Source organism: Camelus ferus, chromosome 17, assembly GCF_009834535.1.
Source record: "Camelus ferus isolate YT-003-E chromosome 17, BCGSAC_Cfer_1.0, whole genome shotgun sequence".
Classification (NCBI taxonomy): domain Eukaryota; kingdom Metazoa; phylum Chordata; class Mammalia; order Artiodactyla; family Camelidae; genus Camelus; species Camelus ferus.
In genome coordinates this window covers 34,678,694-34,696,233 of record NC_045712.1, presented here as the reverse complement: position 1 = coordinate 34,696,233, position 17,540 = coordinate 34,678,694, and the positions used below count along the sequence as shown (strand labels likewise).

The 17,540-nt window shown below is 50.9% G+C and overlaps 1 protein-coding gene across 3 annotated transcripts in view; it reads right to left on the bottom strand.

Annotated features, from left to right (window-relative positions):
* Positions 1-17,540, bottom strand: part of IRAK2 (interleukin 1 receptor associated kinase 2) — a 52,616-nt gene that overhangs the window by 28,921 nt on the left and 6,155 nt on the right. For 2 of the 3 annotated variants that reach the window (XM_032458947.1, XM_032458945.1), the window contains exon 2: positions 16,221-16,403. In XM_032458947.1, the coding sequence (XP_032314838.1) occupies positions 16,221-16,403 (183 nt within the window). Of the gene's footprint in view, positions 1-13,992; positions 14,117-16,220; positions 16,404-17,540 lie in introns of those variants that run through there. The other variant, XM_032458948.1, reaches the window with a different exon arrangement.

The following is a 17,540-nucleotide window of genomic DNA, read 5'->3' as shown; positions in this document are numbered from 1 at the left end:
CTGAGTCCCTCCTCAAGCCCCTAAATCTAAAAGATCCAGCCATCCTTCAGCATCCCTTCCGGGAGCAGTGGAGACACGTGCGACCTTCCTTGTTTTACAGACGGGAAGCCTGAAAACAGCAGCCACGTCCAGTGTGTGCTGGCGAGGCTCTGCAGCCGTGCAGTCCTCACCAGGCCCCTCACTGCAACCTGGTGAAGAGGAGAACACGGAGGCCTGAGCAGGTTAAGCGGCTGGTCTGAGGCCACACAGACTGGGCAGGCAGGACCGGCTGAAGGAGCTGGGGCAGAGGTCACCTGCCTTTTGAGAGTAATCACTTCCCCTTTGCACGGATGTGGGAAACCCCAAAGGTGTCAGCAGGCGTGTCTACACCAGCGTCTCATAACTTACTCCCTGTGAACCGGCCTCCTCTCCCTTCCACCACCACCCCTGTCATCTCTCCAGGCTGGTCCCTGCCTCCGGCTCCGGTGGCCTCCAGAGCATCCCTCCAGGCCACATCTTACTGAAATAACAGATCCAGCCTCACCACTTCCCTTTAAGCCTTCATGACTCCCCACTGCCAGCATAAAGGACACCCTTCAACTGACTCCTCCCATCTCCCCCCTCCCCCCAGGCCTCCCAGACCAAACCCAAATTCTGCAGCCTCCATGCAAGGCTCTTCAGCTTCTGGGGATTCGAGGTGGCCTCATGTTTGAGAACTGAAAAAATAGGGGCTTCAGAGTCTGGGGATGTCTTGCCGACTCGTGGGCTCTCACACCGGGCAGCAGGTGGGGCTGGGACAGAACGTCTCAGCCTTTGAGTCTCCGGTAGCATTTATTCCAACAGGTAAACCAGGCCTCTCTCTAAACAAAACCGATCGTCATCACCAGACCAAGCTTCTCAACACGAGGCTTTGGGACTAGAACAGTATTAATAACACCTAAATGTACGGCACATGTGTGGCCCTTTGCAGATTTATTTGATGTTCTGGACCATCTCTGGTGATTAATAGAATTCTCTGCATTTTATTTTTGAGCATATTGAGGCTCAGACAGGCTAAGTGGTTTGTCCCACGTCAAACAGCTGACAGGATTCAAACCCGGGGCTGGTTTCGCTGTGGTCTGCCAGCTAGGGCAGACCCACTCACACACCAGTGTCCTCACCAGCCCCACTACCCTCTGCATCTGCACAGCCCTGGGCTCGGCCTGAGGATGAGCAGGACAAAAGGGTGGGAGTGAGTGAAGAAAGGCCAGCAGGAACGCACAGAAGAAGCCAGACGGCTGAATGGGGGATGATGGCGACTTTTTCCTTGTTTCCTTTACTGTCACAGACACACTGTTCTCTTCGGTGGACTTATCTTACAAAAGCAGCAGCAGAACTGAGCCACTCAGAGTCCGGGCTCTGGAACGGACCTCCCGGCCGTGTCCGCTGTGGACCACCTTCCCGAGGACTAAGGGAAACAGCGCGTGCTGAACGCTCGGCTCAAAACACGGGAACCCCACTGGTAGTGGTGGCGTCTCATTTTCTAAAACACTGGGTGATCTCCTAAGCAGCCAGTACTGGGAGTAAGGAGGGCAGGGCGCGGTCTTTCAATTTTCATTTAACAGCTCTGAATCATTTACACTTTTCTGTTGTTTCATGACATCTGTTTTTTTAAATTGTGGGGAAATACACGTAACATAAAATTTACTATCTTCACTAGTTTATAAAGTCTCCGGTTCAGTGGCCCTAAGTGCATTCACCGTTGTGCGACCATCACACTATCCAGCTCCAGAACTTCTTCATCTTCTCAAACTGAAACCCTTTGCTCATTAAACATTCACTCCCCACCCTCCCTCCCCCGGCCCCTGGCAACCACCATTCTACCTTCTCTCTCTATGAATTTAACTATTCATTCAGATCTTTTAACTTGTGTGTTTTTTCACTTTAATAGTAACTGAAAAAACGTATCTGGTACAACCATGACAGGGAAAAGTGTTGATATATTTTTCAATTGAGAAATAACTGACGAAGGACATTATATCAGTTTTAGGTATGTATCATATGGATTGAGATTTGTATATATTGTGAAACGATCACACAATAAGTCTAGTTAACATCTATCACCTCACACACAAATTTTTTTTCTTATGATGAAAACTTCTAAGGTCTACCCTCTTTGCAACTTACAAATATGCAACACAGTATTATTAACTACAGTCACCATGCTCTACATTACACCCCGCAGGGCTTATTTATAACTGGAAATTTGTGCCTTTTGACTACCTTCCCCCATTTTGCCCCATCCACGCCCCTCCCCCACCTCTGGCAACCACCATTTTGCTTTTATTTGGTGGGGGGGAGTAGTTAGGTTTGTTTATCTATTTACTTTATTATATTATAATTTTTTTAATGGTGATACTGGGGATTGAACCCAGAACCTCATACATGCCAAGCATGCACTCTACCACTGAGCTATACCCAGCCTCCTCTCCACCAATATACTGTTGACTGACAATCAAAGAGGGTATACAGTTTACCAGTTTTTTGGTGAAATATGTGTAAAAGCATAGAAGACATCTATATATGGAGAGGAAAAGAGCCTGAAGCATATACACAAAATGTTAACAGCAAACATTTCTGGGTGCTGTGATTATCAACGATTATATAATTGTGGGTTTGGTGGTACAGCTTTTTGTGGGGAGGAGTTATTCACATAGTAGAATCTTTCAACAATGATCATGCATTAACTGCACAGTAAATTGTTTTCTTAAGAAAGAAGTCAGTAAGCAAGCTTGCTAAAATAGAGACTAGACGGAGTCTTCCAACGAGAGTGAGGAGCCATCCGGGGTTGGAAGGGGAGTGGGCAGCAGAGGCAGAACCCACGTGCTCCTGTGTTTGGCCACCAGCTAAGACCTTCACTGTGAGTGTCCCCACTCCATCCCCAGGGCAGCAAGGAGGGAAATGGGAGCTCTGGGAGGTGAGGAGACCTCCCCCACAGAGAGAGCGAGAGGAGGGGACCCTGACACAGGAAGGGGGTGTCCTCTCATAGAATCAGAGTGGAGAAGCTGGTGCCGTGGGCAGGATTCACATGGGGGCCCTGGAGGACACATACTTCATCTCACCTCTCCCCATCTGGAGTCCTCAGGCACCCCGCTGCCCCACCCCAATCCCAGCAGGTGGAGGCCCTTCTGGCCGAAGCTGCAATCCCAGAGGTGGGTTCCCCGCCCAGGGCAGCCCTGCCCACAGGACTCAGGGACTCCCACATCTCCACTTATGTAATACCCTGCCTTCCACCACAGGTGCAAGGTGACACACAGTCCCTTGGACAAAATGACAACGGGGACATTCCCTGGAGGTGAAGGCTGACTTGTGAGCAGACCCGAAGCAGAGCTGCCTGCCCCTGGGGTGTGTGCAGAAGTGAACACTGTGCCCCTAGGAGGAAGGGGCCCCCAGGCCACTCACAGTCCTCTTCTTCCCTGCCCTCCTCTCTCAGGCCCAGGGAGATTGCCTCTGCAATACCGCCCCACCACAAACCACCTTGCGTGGGGTCCCACCCGTGTTCCTCAAAGGGCCCCGTCCGTGTCATCCTCTTGATGATATCTGTGTATCAGGCAAAAGGGCAGAGGTGGCTCCTCTGTGACCCCAGCTCCCCTGTGCTGGGCCGGCCAGGCCTGCTGGTGAAGGGGACCCCAGAGAGCCCACCACAGCAGGAGATGCTCCCAGTTGCAAAGGCTTCTCAAGGTCCCACCTGCACCCCAACTGCCTGCAGCCCCAGAATAAGCAGCATCTTCCCCCACGTGAGGCCCGGCTGAGCTTCAGTTTCCTCATTAGTCAAACAGGGGAGAGGATGACCATCCCGGCCTGACCTAACTTCAGTGTCCTATTCCTTTTTTCTTTCCCTTTCTGTACATCTTTGCCTCTCAGTCAAGACCCATTTGGCAGGAACACTGAGGCCACCAGCCCATGTGTGGCTGACCTCTCTGGCCCCCACCCATGGAGAACAGGAAAGGCTCCATTATGTTCTCAACCTAAGGAGAGTCCACAGTGACATGCTGGGGCCTTCAGCTGCCACCGTGGTCCATGCAAGCACGCAGGAGTGGGGCACAAGCCCGCCCAGGGAGGGACCTGTCCTGGAGCATCAGCACCACCAGGCGCTCCAGCCTGAGACTGAGCTGGTCCGTGCACTTCAGGCTGGCCCCCCACTCTCCCACCTCATCAAACTCAAGGGCCACAGCCAGCCACAGGGGACAGCTGCCAGAGCCCCACATCAGGCCCGCAGTGACAAGCTTCAGTTTCCTGTGAAACCCCCATCTCTGCAAGCTGTGGGTTTTCAGATGGTTTTTAGATGCATAAACATTACACATCTTCACTTCGACCCTCGGGTGGCTGGTGCGCGATCTGAGTTGGAAGGCGCAGGGCAGGCCTTTGCTCGGCTCTTTTCCCAACAACAACCCAGAAGAGGGAGAAACCATGGCTTTTCTGCCTGTAGTGCCTGGAAATTCACCTCTGATAGCTGAGTGGATATGACACCTTCGGGCTGGGACATACACCAGAGCACCGCTGAAATAAAAACAGAACATCGAGGACGAGATGCAGCAAAGGACAAATGTTCACGAGAAAGGGTCGCAGCAAGCTTTAAATCTCGCTGAGTTTCCTGTCTGCCAAGGCCAAGATCGAGAAGCAGGCCGGTTACACTGTTCATTGCTATGACTGGTGTACAGGAAGCAGGCTCACGTGCCCAGGACAATACTCTTTTCTTCCCCTGGGATCGCATTCCCACAAAGATTCCATGCGTAAAGCTGATTCTGCAGGATCATGAGACCCAGAAAATACAGCCGTGATTACAGAGAAGAAGTGTGGGTAAGGGTGGGGAACTTCCCACCCCCAGACCCGGCCTCTCTAAAGCCGGCTGTGCGCCCGAGGGCGGCTGTCCTAACCCTCTGAGCTTCACCTTCTGTGCATCTTCTGTGTTGTCAGAATAATTATAACCCCTCTGTCCCAGGACTGCCCCACGTCTGAGAGAGACACAATACAAAAAGCAGATGGGCCGAGGCCAGGGACAGGGCACAAACTGCGACATGGGCATCTTCTGTCCTCTGTCCTGTCTCCCTGCACAAAAGGCACAGAGAAAGAACATCTGATCTGATTCTGACTTAGGGTCTCTGAGGGAAGCATCTGGGGCAGACAGCTGTTTCCAACAGTTTAAACCCCCAATGGACACGTGACTCCCAGAGGGCAGTGGCCGTGGGGCCAGGTGATACAGGAGCCTGGCTAGTGGAGAAGGGGACAGGCTTCTGCCCACCGTGCCACTGGCAGCCGGCCTGGTCACACACAGGAGGACAGGCAGCTCGGGGTTCTCCCTGCCAGGACCCCTGGGGACGGGCAGAGATTCCAGTGCTTGAAATGACAGCTTCAGCGGCTGTGGGCACCAAGGGGTTGAAATCTCGGTTATCAGACAGAGAATTAAATCAGAGTCTGGATGTTTCTTAAAGTCCCCCAAGTGAGGATGAGAACCTCTGGCTTCACCCAGTGATGAGTCTCAGGTGTCCGGGGGCAGAGGAAGGGAGCACAAGTGTTTCTCTGTGCTCTCGCCACGGTTCATAGGGGACAATGGGCCCGATTCCCTTTTCTCTCTGCTTTGCATTTCCAGGATGTCCCACTCTCTCTAAAAAGCAGGAAGCACATGTGCCGTGGAGCCCAACGAAGAACTCATGGCCCTCCAGCCCACGGCACACGCCGCAGCCAGGCTCACGGGCAAGGGAGGCGCTCGAAGTCTCATCCGACACGTGAGACGAGGAACCGTACCCTCCACCCCCAGAGAGTTGCTGTGAGGATGAAATGAGTAAGTGCTAACAGTTACAGGCTACTGCTGTTATTCACTGTTGTTATTACCATCACCTCTGAGTCTGTATCGGGCTTTTAAATTTTTTTTTAACTTTTTATTTTTTTTAAATGGAGGTGCTGGGGATTGAACCCAGGACCTCATGAATGCTAAGCATGCGCGCTACCGCTGAGCTATACCCTCCACCCCTATGTCAGGCTTTTTCTGTCCAAAGTGCTTCCCCGTACGCGGGGCCTATTTCATTCAGACGACAGCTCTGGGAAGAAGGTCCAGTTGTTCTCTCTGCTTCACACTTCAGTAAAGTGAAACCTAAAACAGTTATCATATTTCTATTTTGTTTACTTACACCCCACTGCCTTCAATTGAAAGGCTTATGTGCGCGGGCCCGAGGCAGCGGGGCCGGGGGTCTCCTCAGTCGCCCGGGAACATTTAACACGGCGGCAGACGCAGGAGCCACACGCTTGCACCGGGAGACTCTGGCGGCTGGCAAGATCTTTCCTCGGTGAGCACATTCTGGAATTCCCTCCACCCTTCACAGCCCTCAAGTTAAACAGTGACATGATACTCGTGTATTTGTTTTTATTCTTTGTATTTACCTGACTCATGTGGCTGAAACAGACCCCTTCTAGAATAAATGAAAGTGATTCAGCCCTAACTCAAGAACCCAGGTGCCAGCTGGCCATGTCAGGGACAGACAGAGCTTTCGGGGCCCCCTCGTTTCCTTTTGCCTCCCAATCCCTGGGCTCAACACTCCTGAGCATCCAAAGAAAACACACACACACCATTCAAAACTCCCAACTCAAGTTAGACATGAAGTTAGGCAAGTCTGAGTACATGACCTGTCTTCCCAATCGCCCGATCTCTGATCCTCCCTTGGACCCATTCACCGGCTGCTAAAATGACTCATCCACCCCATTCATTTATTCATTGTGCTGGGGACTGGGAACGCCATACATTATCACGACTCGCACGATCCTGACTTTAAACTAGTTAAACAGATATCTAATTATAAACTGAAAACATACTGGATGGAGGGAGGAGCACCTGGCAGACTTACACACGTGGGCTAACCAGGGCAGGCTTCTGTGGGCAGGTGCCACTTAAACAGAGACCCAAAAGATGAGAAGGATGAGCCACGGGAATAATGCAAGGAAGTTGGGGAGAGACCAGCGTTCTAAAAAGAAAGAATAGTATATGCAAAGGTCCTGAGGCAGAAAAGAGTTTGCTGCATTTCCTCAAATGAAGGATGACCCTAGGGGTGAGCTGAATGAGCTGAGGGGAGGAAAGAGCAAAGATGAGACGAAACAGCTGGGCAAGGGTTAGACCATGGGAGACTCCCGAAAGCCATGGTTAGGTGGAACCTTATCATAAACTCCCTTGAAATGAGGTAACCTGTAGCTGAGACAGTGTTTACCAAATAGTCATCTGCTCGCTCTCAGATCCCAGCCCTCCTTGCAATTAGGCTGAGGCCACGTGACTGCTTCTGACCAATGGATTGTAAGTGGAAATGCTATTGTTGCTTCCTGGACAAAGCAATGAAAAGCCAGCAAGCCTCCTCCTCCCCCGACTCCCCCCACCACAGGGACCCTGGAAGCCACGCACTCCAGATGACCAGCTGTGTGCAAGAGTGCAGGAGACAGCACTGGACTTTGAGAAATCAATTTCTGCTGGGATGAACAACTGAGATTTCAGGGTTTATCTGTCACTGCAGCATAACCTAGCCAATCCTGATTAATGGGTAACCTCACTATGTGTCCAAAGCTCGTAACCCAGAGGAGCTGCTTACGACAGCACAGCACGGAGCGGGAGTTCAACAGACCACAGCTCCTCTCCCTCCAGCTCCCACCCTCCCTCTTTGAAAAACTGGGGACTGGTTTCGAGGCACTGCACACACCCCTCTGTCCAGGCTCACAGTTACTCCCAAGAAACCCGCAGTGATTAAAGCCTTACAGTTTCCCGAGGGAGTAACCGACATGCAGAAGGAGAGTCAGGAGACCATCCTGAGTTGCACAGCAAGGACATTAGAAAAGCCTCGCATCTCTTCCCTTCTGAAGCTTCCCCATTTACGGGAAAAGCAGACAGGCCAATGCCTACGCTTATTTTATTTTTCAGGGAGAAAGTGAGACCTGCTACCATCTAGTGACGTCGCCCAGCAGGGGTTAAGGTCCAGGAGACCTGCATGCCTTTCCAGCCCATTGCTTATTCGTTACGTGGCTTTGGGTGCATTACTTAACTCCCTGAGCCTCAGTTTCCTCATCTCTAAAATGGGGAGAATAGTATTTGTGAGATGAGATGCTTGCCTGGCACATATTAGGTGCTAAATACAAGCTATGACTAGAATAGCTAAATACAAACTATGACTAGCTATGACTCAGATAACAGGGACTCCTGGCCAGCAGTGGGGCGGGGAAGGGCGGGGTCTTGGTCCAACACAGTGCCACCTCCAGGGACAAGACTCCAGGGGCCCTAGGGTCTGAATCCTACCCATGCTTTGTTGTTCATAGTGGGAGGAAAGGGGCGGATGTTGGGAAGGCCTCTGGGTAAACACACATTAGCTCCGTCTGGCCCTTCAATGGCTCAGCCTCTTTTGGAGACAAAGAGATCCTTCTCTTCTGTTTCACTTTAGGCCACAGATGAAAATTCCCCACCCAATGACAGCCCGGCTCCAGGAAGGAAATGACTTTGGCTGAGATGCCAAACCAAGAGTTAGAAACTGTGAAGGTTGCACAACCAAGAAGAGGCTGCGTGAAAATTGGGAAACTTGAAAGAAAACTCCCAGGAAGAAGGTAGCAGCAGATGGGAAGATGAAACCATGGTCACCCCCCTTGGAGCCCCTTGAGATTCCAGAAGCTTCTTGCTCTCCAGCTCAGTTCACACCTGGAACCTCATAGGCCCCCATTCGCCACAGTGGCCAGAGCAGCGAGGGTAGTCCCAGGTAGAAGGTCTCCAAAACCTTCCCTCCCCTCCTGCTGAAAGCAAAGCTGACCACAGCCTGTGCAGCCTCGGGTGCCCGACCCCTCCTGCTCCCGTCCGAGCGCCCCACACGCCCGCTGGCCTCTAGCCAAGGCCCCCACGGCCTCCCCTTGGGTCCTCCAGCATCGCTCCTTCCCACTACCGGGCCTCTGAACATGCTGTTCCCTCCGCGTGGCCCCTCACTTCCGGCGGCCCATCTTTCCTTCGAATGGAGGCTCAAGTTTCATTTCCTCAGGGTAACTTCTTCCCCGGATGAGATCAAACTCTCCCCTCTCCCACTCTCGGACCTCCCCCACAACCTACACTTCTCCTTTGAGCACTCCCGCTGCGGTCAGGTACGTATCTCTGTCATCAGCCTGTTAACAGCCATCTCCCACATTACAGGCAGGCTCCATGAGGTCGGAGACCTTGTCCCCAGCACACAGTGGGCACCTGATAATATATCTTAGTTCACTACTGCCCTCTTGTCCTGCTTCGGTGTATCTAACTCCCTACGGGGAGGAACGAGGGGAGTTTCCCCTCACTGGTCAGGCACCCCTGGTTTCCAGCCTCCAACCTCAGAGCCAGAGCTGTCGGACCCCCACCGTCGACAGGCTCAGCTCCTCCGCCTGTCTCAGAGACAGTTAACTAGCTCTGGAGCTCAGCAGTGATGACAGCCAGCCTGCCCTTGGCTAGAAGCCACAGCTCTGATACTTTGGCCTTAGCCTTGAATCTGGCTCCTAAGACCTCAAGATGCCAGCCCATAGACTCTGGAGCCTGGTTCACGGTCCCCTCCTAAGCCTGGTGGGGGGGAGCACCCCTCAGGAGTAGGATTCTCATATTTTATGCCCCAGGGAGACGGTTGGCCTGAGCCCCCAGGGTCAGACCTTTCTCATGCTGAACACTAGTCTGACCATATAAACGCTGTCCCTGACCCCCCAGACTCCACCATGCCGTGCCCCAGGGATGTGCAGCAATGACACCATCGGCACCAGTTTACTGGAGCTGCGATTCCCACAGTGTATTGGTTCCCAGGGGCTATTAATAAATGTCAAATGAAAAGTGGGTTCTGCGGTCAAATAGAAATGGAAAACACCGGCCTAAATAGGTTTCTTTGCTACAGAAGTTATCAGAGCCTTGCGGGGTGGGTGCAGCTCAGTGGTAGAGCGCATGCTTAGCATGCACGGGGTCCTGGGTTCAATTCCCAGTACCTCCACCAAATTAAAAAAAAAAGTTATCAGAGCCTTAATATGCTGGTGTGCCTGCTGCATCTCCAAAGGTTGGGGCCTTGATAAAACAGACAGGATTTCCCAAGGTTAGTTATTCACGAACCCTTGTTTGCAGGGGGGGTAACTTGCGGGAGCACACTTCTGGGGTATGCGGTTTGGGAAGTGCTAATTCAGACTGTGACTCGCCCTGTGGATGTCCCATACACGCGGTACTTTCCCCATCATGAAAAGATATTTTTCAATCAAGACACAAAGGCAGCATTCCTCTTCCTGTCCTGACCCAGAGACCTTGGCCTTTCTTGTAGCAGCCAAATCAATATAATAATACTCCAGGCGGCAAGGACCCAGATCCTGCAGGCTGGAACGCTGGTTACTCTTCTCACATCAAAGCAAAAACTGTCACCTGCGACCCTCGGAAGGTGGTCTGTGCACTAAAAACACCTGTAACACCAAGGGGAGAAGCTGAAGATGTTCTAAATGTTGGTGTATGTGGCTTCTTCTTCAGGAGTCTCCAACAAAAGAGAGAACTCCAGTGGCGCTAGACTGTGCACAAGCAGAGCTGGGAAGAAAGACTCTTGGCCTGTGGTTGACAACCCAAGTTGACTGAGAAACTCCATTTTAGGAGCTCTGAAGAGACAGCCCCAGCAGGAGGTAAGGCAATGGTCCTAACCTTTCTAATCGCTAGTCCACGTTTCTCAGTCCACGAATGAACTCAGCAGGGGTTCTCTCCCAGACCCAGAGCCAGAGGCAAGACTCAAAACAAGAGTGCTTCATTTACAACAGCCAAGACATGGAAACAACCTGAATGTCCATCAACAGATGACTGGATAAAGAAGCTGTGGTATATTTATATAGTGGAATACTACTCAGTCATAAAAAAGAATAAAATAATGCCATTTACAGCAACATGGATGGAGCTGGAGATCGCCATTCTAAGTAAGCCAGAAAGAGAAGGAAAAATACCATATATATCACTCATACGTGGAATGGAGGAAAAAAAGGCAAACTTATTTACAAACCAGAAACAGACTCACAGTCACAGAAAACAAACTTATGGTTACCAGTGGGGGAAGGCGGTAGGAAGGGATAAATTAGGAGTTCAAGATTTATAGATACTAACTAGTTTATATAAAATAGATAAACAAGTTTATACTGTATAGCACAGGGCACTATATTCAATGTTTTACAGTAACTTATGGTTAAAGAATATGAAAATGAATATATGTATGTTACTATATGACCGAAGTATTGTGCTGTACACTAGAAATATACACAACATTGTAAACTGACTATACTTCGATAAAAATATATTTTTTAAAAGGTAAACAAACAAATAAACAAACAAAAAACAAGAGTGCTTCCATCCCACCCAAGTTCCTCTTTCAGGTGGCCTCCAGACAGGCCCCAGGGACACACGTGACATCAAGAGGAGAGACGGGGCAGGCTGGACACACTGGGCACTGAGTGAGAGATCAAATCTCTCAGGGTTAAGAACTAAACTGTCTAGGCTAGATCGTTAGCTGTGGGTATCAGAAAGAACAGATTAGAAGCCAAGAGAGACCAGAAGCTTCTAGCATTCTGAGAGAATTGTATTGCCTGGGAAACCACAGGCCTGGTGTGACAAAAACTGGCCATTATTTGACCTCAGAGCCCCTCTCAGGCCCCCCAATACCCTCCCCCAGCAGGAAGTGCGCTGTGAAAGCCGTGTCGCTCCCTCCATAAGGTCAGACTCTCCAGTTCCCACTTCTGATGAGGCCACCGAGAACAGGGAACAGGGAAGCTCCCCCCATGCCCACCCCATCCCCCAGGACAGAGGCAGAAGTCAGAGAACCAGGTGTCAGGGCAGTGATTCTTAAGCCTTCTACTGCATCTGAATCTCCTGCAGGGAGATTCGGGCCCTCCCACCCCACCCCACCCCACCCCTGGAGTTGCTGAACCCACAGATGAGTAAGGCCCAAGAACCTGCATTTCTAACAAGTTCCCAGGTGATGCTGATGCTGAGAAGTCCGGGGAACACACCTGGAGAATCACTGGTTGGCTGAGAAGAACAAAGGGCTGTCAGAGGGACCAAGCAAAGGAAATGTCTCCCCTCCCAGAAGGGACTTTTTACAACTGTTGCTCAGCCAGATTTGTCGGCTCCTACAGACAAGTAACTGCAGCTTGCCTCTCATTTCAAATGGGAGTTCTGATTGTGGCTTCCTGTTTGGATTTCACCGTTGAACTTTGGGTGTGCTGGGGGAGGCGGGTGATAACTTCTCTTTGGGGGAGACGTACCAGATCATCTGGGGCTGACGCAAGACTACCCATCACTCACTGAGCCTGGGCCCTGAGCAAAGGAAGGAACTGCTCTGGAACCTTGGGGGAAGGGTGAGTATGTCTTGTGTGTGGGAAGAAGTGGGTATACAGATATTTGGGTGGCCCAAAGGGAGGCCTGTAGGAAGACGGCTGTCCCTCCAACATTTATCCACCCCGCTTCTAGAGTAATAGACGCTTTAGTTGTGCACAGAGCCTACTAGTTCAAGAGTCCATTTCCCAGCCTCCCTTGCAACTAGGTGTGATCATGTGACCAGCCCTGGCCAATGGCAGCTTCCGAGGGACCACACTCTTCTTGTCGGCTGGACTGCACCTGGGCAGGTATGGGGTAGCCACTCAGGTACGGGCTGGCAGCCAGGTGTCCCAGATGGCAGAGCAATGAGAAAGAAAGAACCTGGTCCTCAACACCATGGAGTTACCGTATCAGCCCTGGGCAGCTTGGACTGTCACAGGAAAGAGAAATAAACATCTGTCTTATTTAAGTCCCTGTCGTCTGCCCTTAGTAACAGCCGTGAACCTGGGATGCTAATACAGGAAACTACCAAGAAACAGCTAAAAGAGTAAAAAGGGTTGGCCTTGGCAAGCCGATCTGCCAGCGGAAGGAAAGGTAACCCTTCTGTACTAATTTATTCTAATTCTTATAGCACTGAATGTCTGACAAATTGTCAAGAAAATGTCAAGGAACAGAGACCCACAGGACCAGCTCTCTACACAATGGGACCAGCAGCCACCCACAGGGCATCATTTCAAGTGACTGGACACACATGTGGCCGCCAGTGGACCCCACACACCGCCCTTCGGTTCGGTTCAGACACAGCCTTCAGAAAGCCTGTATTACCTAGAGTCACAGTTCTCTGAGGACATCATTTTATATCTGGGGCTTTTAGTGGTGTGGTTTTCAAGTTCTGTTTTATTCAAACCTAGTCTTACAGCTCTTTACAGCTTAGTGGAAGAGCACACGCTTAGCATGCACGAAGTCCTGGGTCCAGTGCCCAGTATCTCCATTTAAAAAACAAAAAAAGAGGTGAGCAGAAGCCAGGTTCTCAAACTGCTGGGAACAGCTGAGCAATCTCATAAACAACCTTCAGCAAGTAAGTACAAATTAAGGTCAAACCACTGTCACAATTAGGGAAGGGAAAACTGACCGGCTGGAGTAACAGAAACTTAACATGCTTCACAGATGCCCTCCATATTCACTTTCAAAAAGTGATCAAGATTTATGGCACTTTTTTCCCTAATGGGAAAAAAAAAAACAAAAACCAAGATACAGAAAGGGGAAGTGTCTTGCCTGAGGACTGAAAGCGATAGCGAAAACACAAACTCCCCAAAGGAAAGATATGGATGTGGAAACCGGCTTTTCTCTCTCTTTCTCAGGCTAGATTTTAATTCAGCAAGGCTAAGCGGCAGAGAAGAGAGGTTTCAGGAAGCAAGGTAGAGCCTCACGGGCCTGCAAGGTTAGAGGGGGCTGGAACGGGAAAGCTGGGACGTGAGTGAAGTTCTAAGAAGAGAGGTTGACGATCAAATATCACTATTTCCTGGAAGCCCAAGCAGTGCATTCAGTGAAGTTCCTGTGAGAAAAGTGAAGCACGAGGCGCGCCAGGGTGTGCCCTCCGTCTCCACCCGTGCCCTTGGGGAGGCACTGAGCCACTCCTGACCTCAGCGTCCTCGGGGGGAGAAGGGGTTCCTTAGAGCACCCACCTTGAGGGGCGGCCAGGAGGAGCCAAGCTCGCAGTTCAGTGCCTGACATCTCAAAAGTGCCCAGTCAGTGTCAGCTGAAAACAGTGTCACGCTGCAATGAGTGTGCTTCTTTGAATCTGGCACCGTGTTGTGTGCTGACCTCAAATCATTAAGAATATGTTCAGAATTAGTCAACAGCCGGGTTCTGACGTCAATGGCAAGTTGGCGTGTCCATCAAGAGGCCTATGTCTCAATCCCCAGTACTTCCTTACTCCCCAACCTTGGGACACCCCGGCAGCATCCCAGTGCCCAGCAGGGACAAAACTGGAGTCCCCCTGCCCAAAGTGGCCTGGGTGGGAGGTCCGGCCCCTTCATTCTGACTGCACCTGACGCAGCAGCTTTCCCATTCCCCCCCTCCATACCGCCCCCACTTTCTCTCTCTGGCATCCGGGGGTGGGCACAAATCTCCTCATCTCTTTTTGAACATATTAAGAGTTTATCACTAATTCTCTCAAAGCATGAAAAATGTTTGAAGGTACATCCACTCAATAATCAATTGTCAGCATCTACCACGGGCTGGGCTCTGGGGATGCAGACAGGCCAGAGTCAGGATCTGCATGCAGCTACAGAGGATGAGGATCGGTCACACCAACCAATGTACCATGTGGTCTGAGCAGGTCCCCACCTGCAGGGCCACCCTGATGTCCCCTGATTTATCTCTGAGGGTGGAGGTATCTAAGCCCCCAACCCTCCTCCTGGAAGCCCTCCCCGATTCCAGAAGGCCTGAGGTACAGGCAGACAGGTGCTGAACTGGGGTCTGTTGGTTCAGCCAAGTCCTTCCCAGCTCAGGAACCCCAGACAGGACAACTCCAGGGCCCACAGGGTCTTCCCAAGGCCTCTGGGGCTCTGAATGGCTTGCTCTCTACCTCCCACACCACATTTAGCTAGTTCCTTCAGCACCCCAGGGCCTTTGCACATGCTGTTCCCTTCCCCCTGGGCTCTCCAACTCTTCACATGGCTGTCTTCTTTCCATTCCTCCAACGTCACTTCCTCAGACTGGCCTTCCATGACCACTGTGTTCTAGGAGACTCCCCAACTTGGAGTTTTCACTTGTTTTCCTGTCTACTGACTGTCTCCTCCTGACCATGCTCTCCATGAGGGCAGAGGACCTGTTGCTTTGCCCACCTGTGTTCCAGGACCTCATACAGCACCAGGCACTGGGCAGGGGCTCTGGACAGTAAGTGCCAGTGAGAAGCCCAACTCCTGCCCAACACTGAAGGGGTCTCTTTGGGGCTACGGGGAGTGGGAGCTAAGGTGGAGGTAACCAGACCTCCATCCCCCTGCCTCTGCTGAGCACCTGCTCAACACCAGGCACTTGACATGTTCTCCTTCTTCAATGTCACAGCCACCCTTCGAGGTAGGAAGGTTTTGTTTATAACCTGCTAAGTACGTTCCCATCATGGTCATACTCCCTTGCAGGAGGGCAATTTGATATTGACAGCAATCAAAACTGAAAATACACAAAACTTCAATCCAGCCATTCCAGTGCTGGAAAACCATCATACAGCTAGATTCACATGTGAGCAAAAAGGTACACATCACAACACTGTGTACAGGAGGCTAGAAAGAAACTGGACACCTATCAGTAGGAGGTGCAGTGAATAAATCACGGTTTATCTGTCAAAGGAACACAATGCAGCTGTTGAAAGAACATGTCAATACGAAACCATCTGCAAGGTCGACTGCTAGGTGAAAATGAAGGGTACAGCCCAGTGCATGGTGTACTGTCTACTATCTGTATTAAAAAGGGTTGTAGATACTTATAGACGTTTGCCTGCGCACAGAACATTTCCAGGAGGATAGACAAGAAATTGTTAATAGTGGTTCCCTCTTGGGATGCAAAATTGGGAAATAGGATGAGGCTGTAAATAATTTTCACTGTAGATTTTCCTGAATTTTTTTTGTTATAGCTATTTTATTATTAATGATTGACTGATTGATTTTTAGACTAGAGAACCAAAATTTAAAAGGTGCCAAAGGACTTATAGTAGAGTCTGTCTCCCACACCTTGTTCCCTGGCCGCCCAATTGCTCTCCCCAGGGGTAACCACCATTACTGATTTCTTATTTGGATGATAAATCTTTTCATTCAAATTTTTCTTAAGATTAAAAAAGGTGTTAAGGCCAGAGAGCGCAGCTCACGCTGAAATGTGCTCAGGGCCAGCCGCGTGGGCGACGCTGGTGACTCACAGTTCAGGATGATCTGGGCGGCGCGGTAGAGCTGCAGGCGGCACAGGAGGTCCAGCAGCTGCTGCACGGTGGCCTGCCGCATGCCCCACCACCAGAGCAGCTCCCGCGTGATGCTCACACCCTGCACCCGCTCCATCGACTTGATCTTCCGCAGCTGGGTCAGGTCTGTGATCACGTAGGAGGCTGGAAGGCAAGTGACAGGGTCTGCTGAGAGTCGGAAGGGCGGCCCCTTCACCAGACGGTCACCATGCTAGCCTGGCTCTGCCCATAACAAAGCTGCCCCCACCATACCTGAAATTCCACCATGAGCTGAGGGCCACAGGCGGCCCAAATCATAACGCTGATTCCATTTAATACCTGCAGGGACCGGCACACTCACACTTGAACGTAAGTATCAACTTGGCTGCCACACAAGACTTAGAGAAAGACCACTGGACGAGAGGCTCAGGGACTTTGAGCTTTAGCTGCTTATTTGCTATGGGCAAGTCGGTGGGGTGGGAGCCTCAGTGTCCTCGACTCTACCGGAGGGTATAGAACTGTGCCTGCCTTCCCTTCCAGAACAGAAGCCCCACGCAGGCAGGGAGTTTCATCTGTCCATTCACTGTTAGATCCCCAGAACAGAGAAGGGTTTCTGGCACAGAGTTGGGGCAGAGCCAGGACCACGGTGAGGCTGGAGGGGCAAAATTTAAGGAGGTGCTGACTCTCAAGGCTGATCCAGCACTGGTAGCAGCCAGAGAGTAGGTGCCTCCTTAAGTTTTGCCCTGGGTGTCTCATTCCCTTCACCCTTAAGCCCCAGCCCTGGAATAGGGATATGAACGAACGAATGAATGAACGAACTCGTGGCCCACTATCCTCACAGAACTGTTACAAGGAGCAAGGGAGGCACGGCCCTAAAAGCACTGCCCACTCTGAAGCACTGTACCACTTGCAGGGGTCTACCGCTGGTAGTACTAAAATGAATTTCTTTATTTTTTATTATAAAATTAATGGTTGTTCACGAAAGAAAACTTGCAAAAATGCAGGGAAAAAAACTACTAAGTTACACAGCATCCCACGAGGGCACTTCCCCTTTCTAAAACTCTCCCCAACACACCCAGGTGTGGTCCTGGAGGGGGCTGTTGCCAGACTGCAAGGAAGCTTGTGCATCCAGTTCTTATTTGCTAATGTTATACCATAAGCATTGGCTGGGTTGGTACGAGCTCTTCGTTAATGGCATTCTGAATGGTCACATAGTATTCTGCCAAGTTTCCTGACGTGAGGGAGGCATTATTTTTCTAAAGTAGAAATAAAGTATTCATGCTTCAGTTCCAGGATATCAGA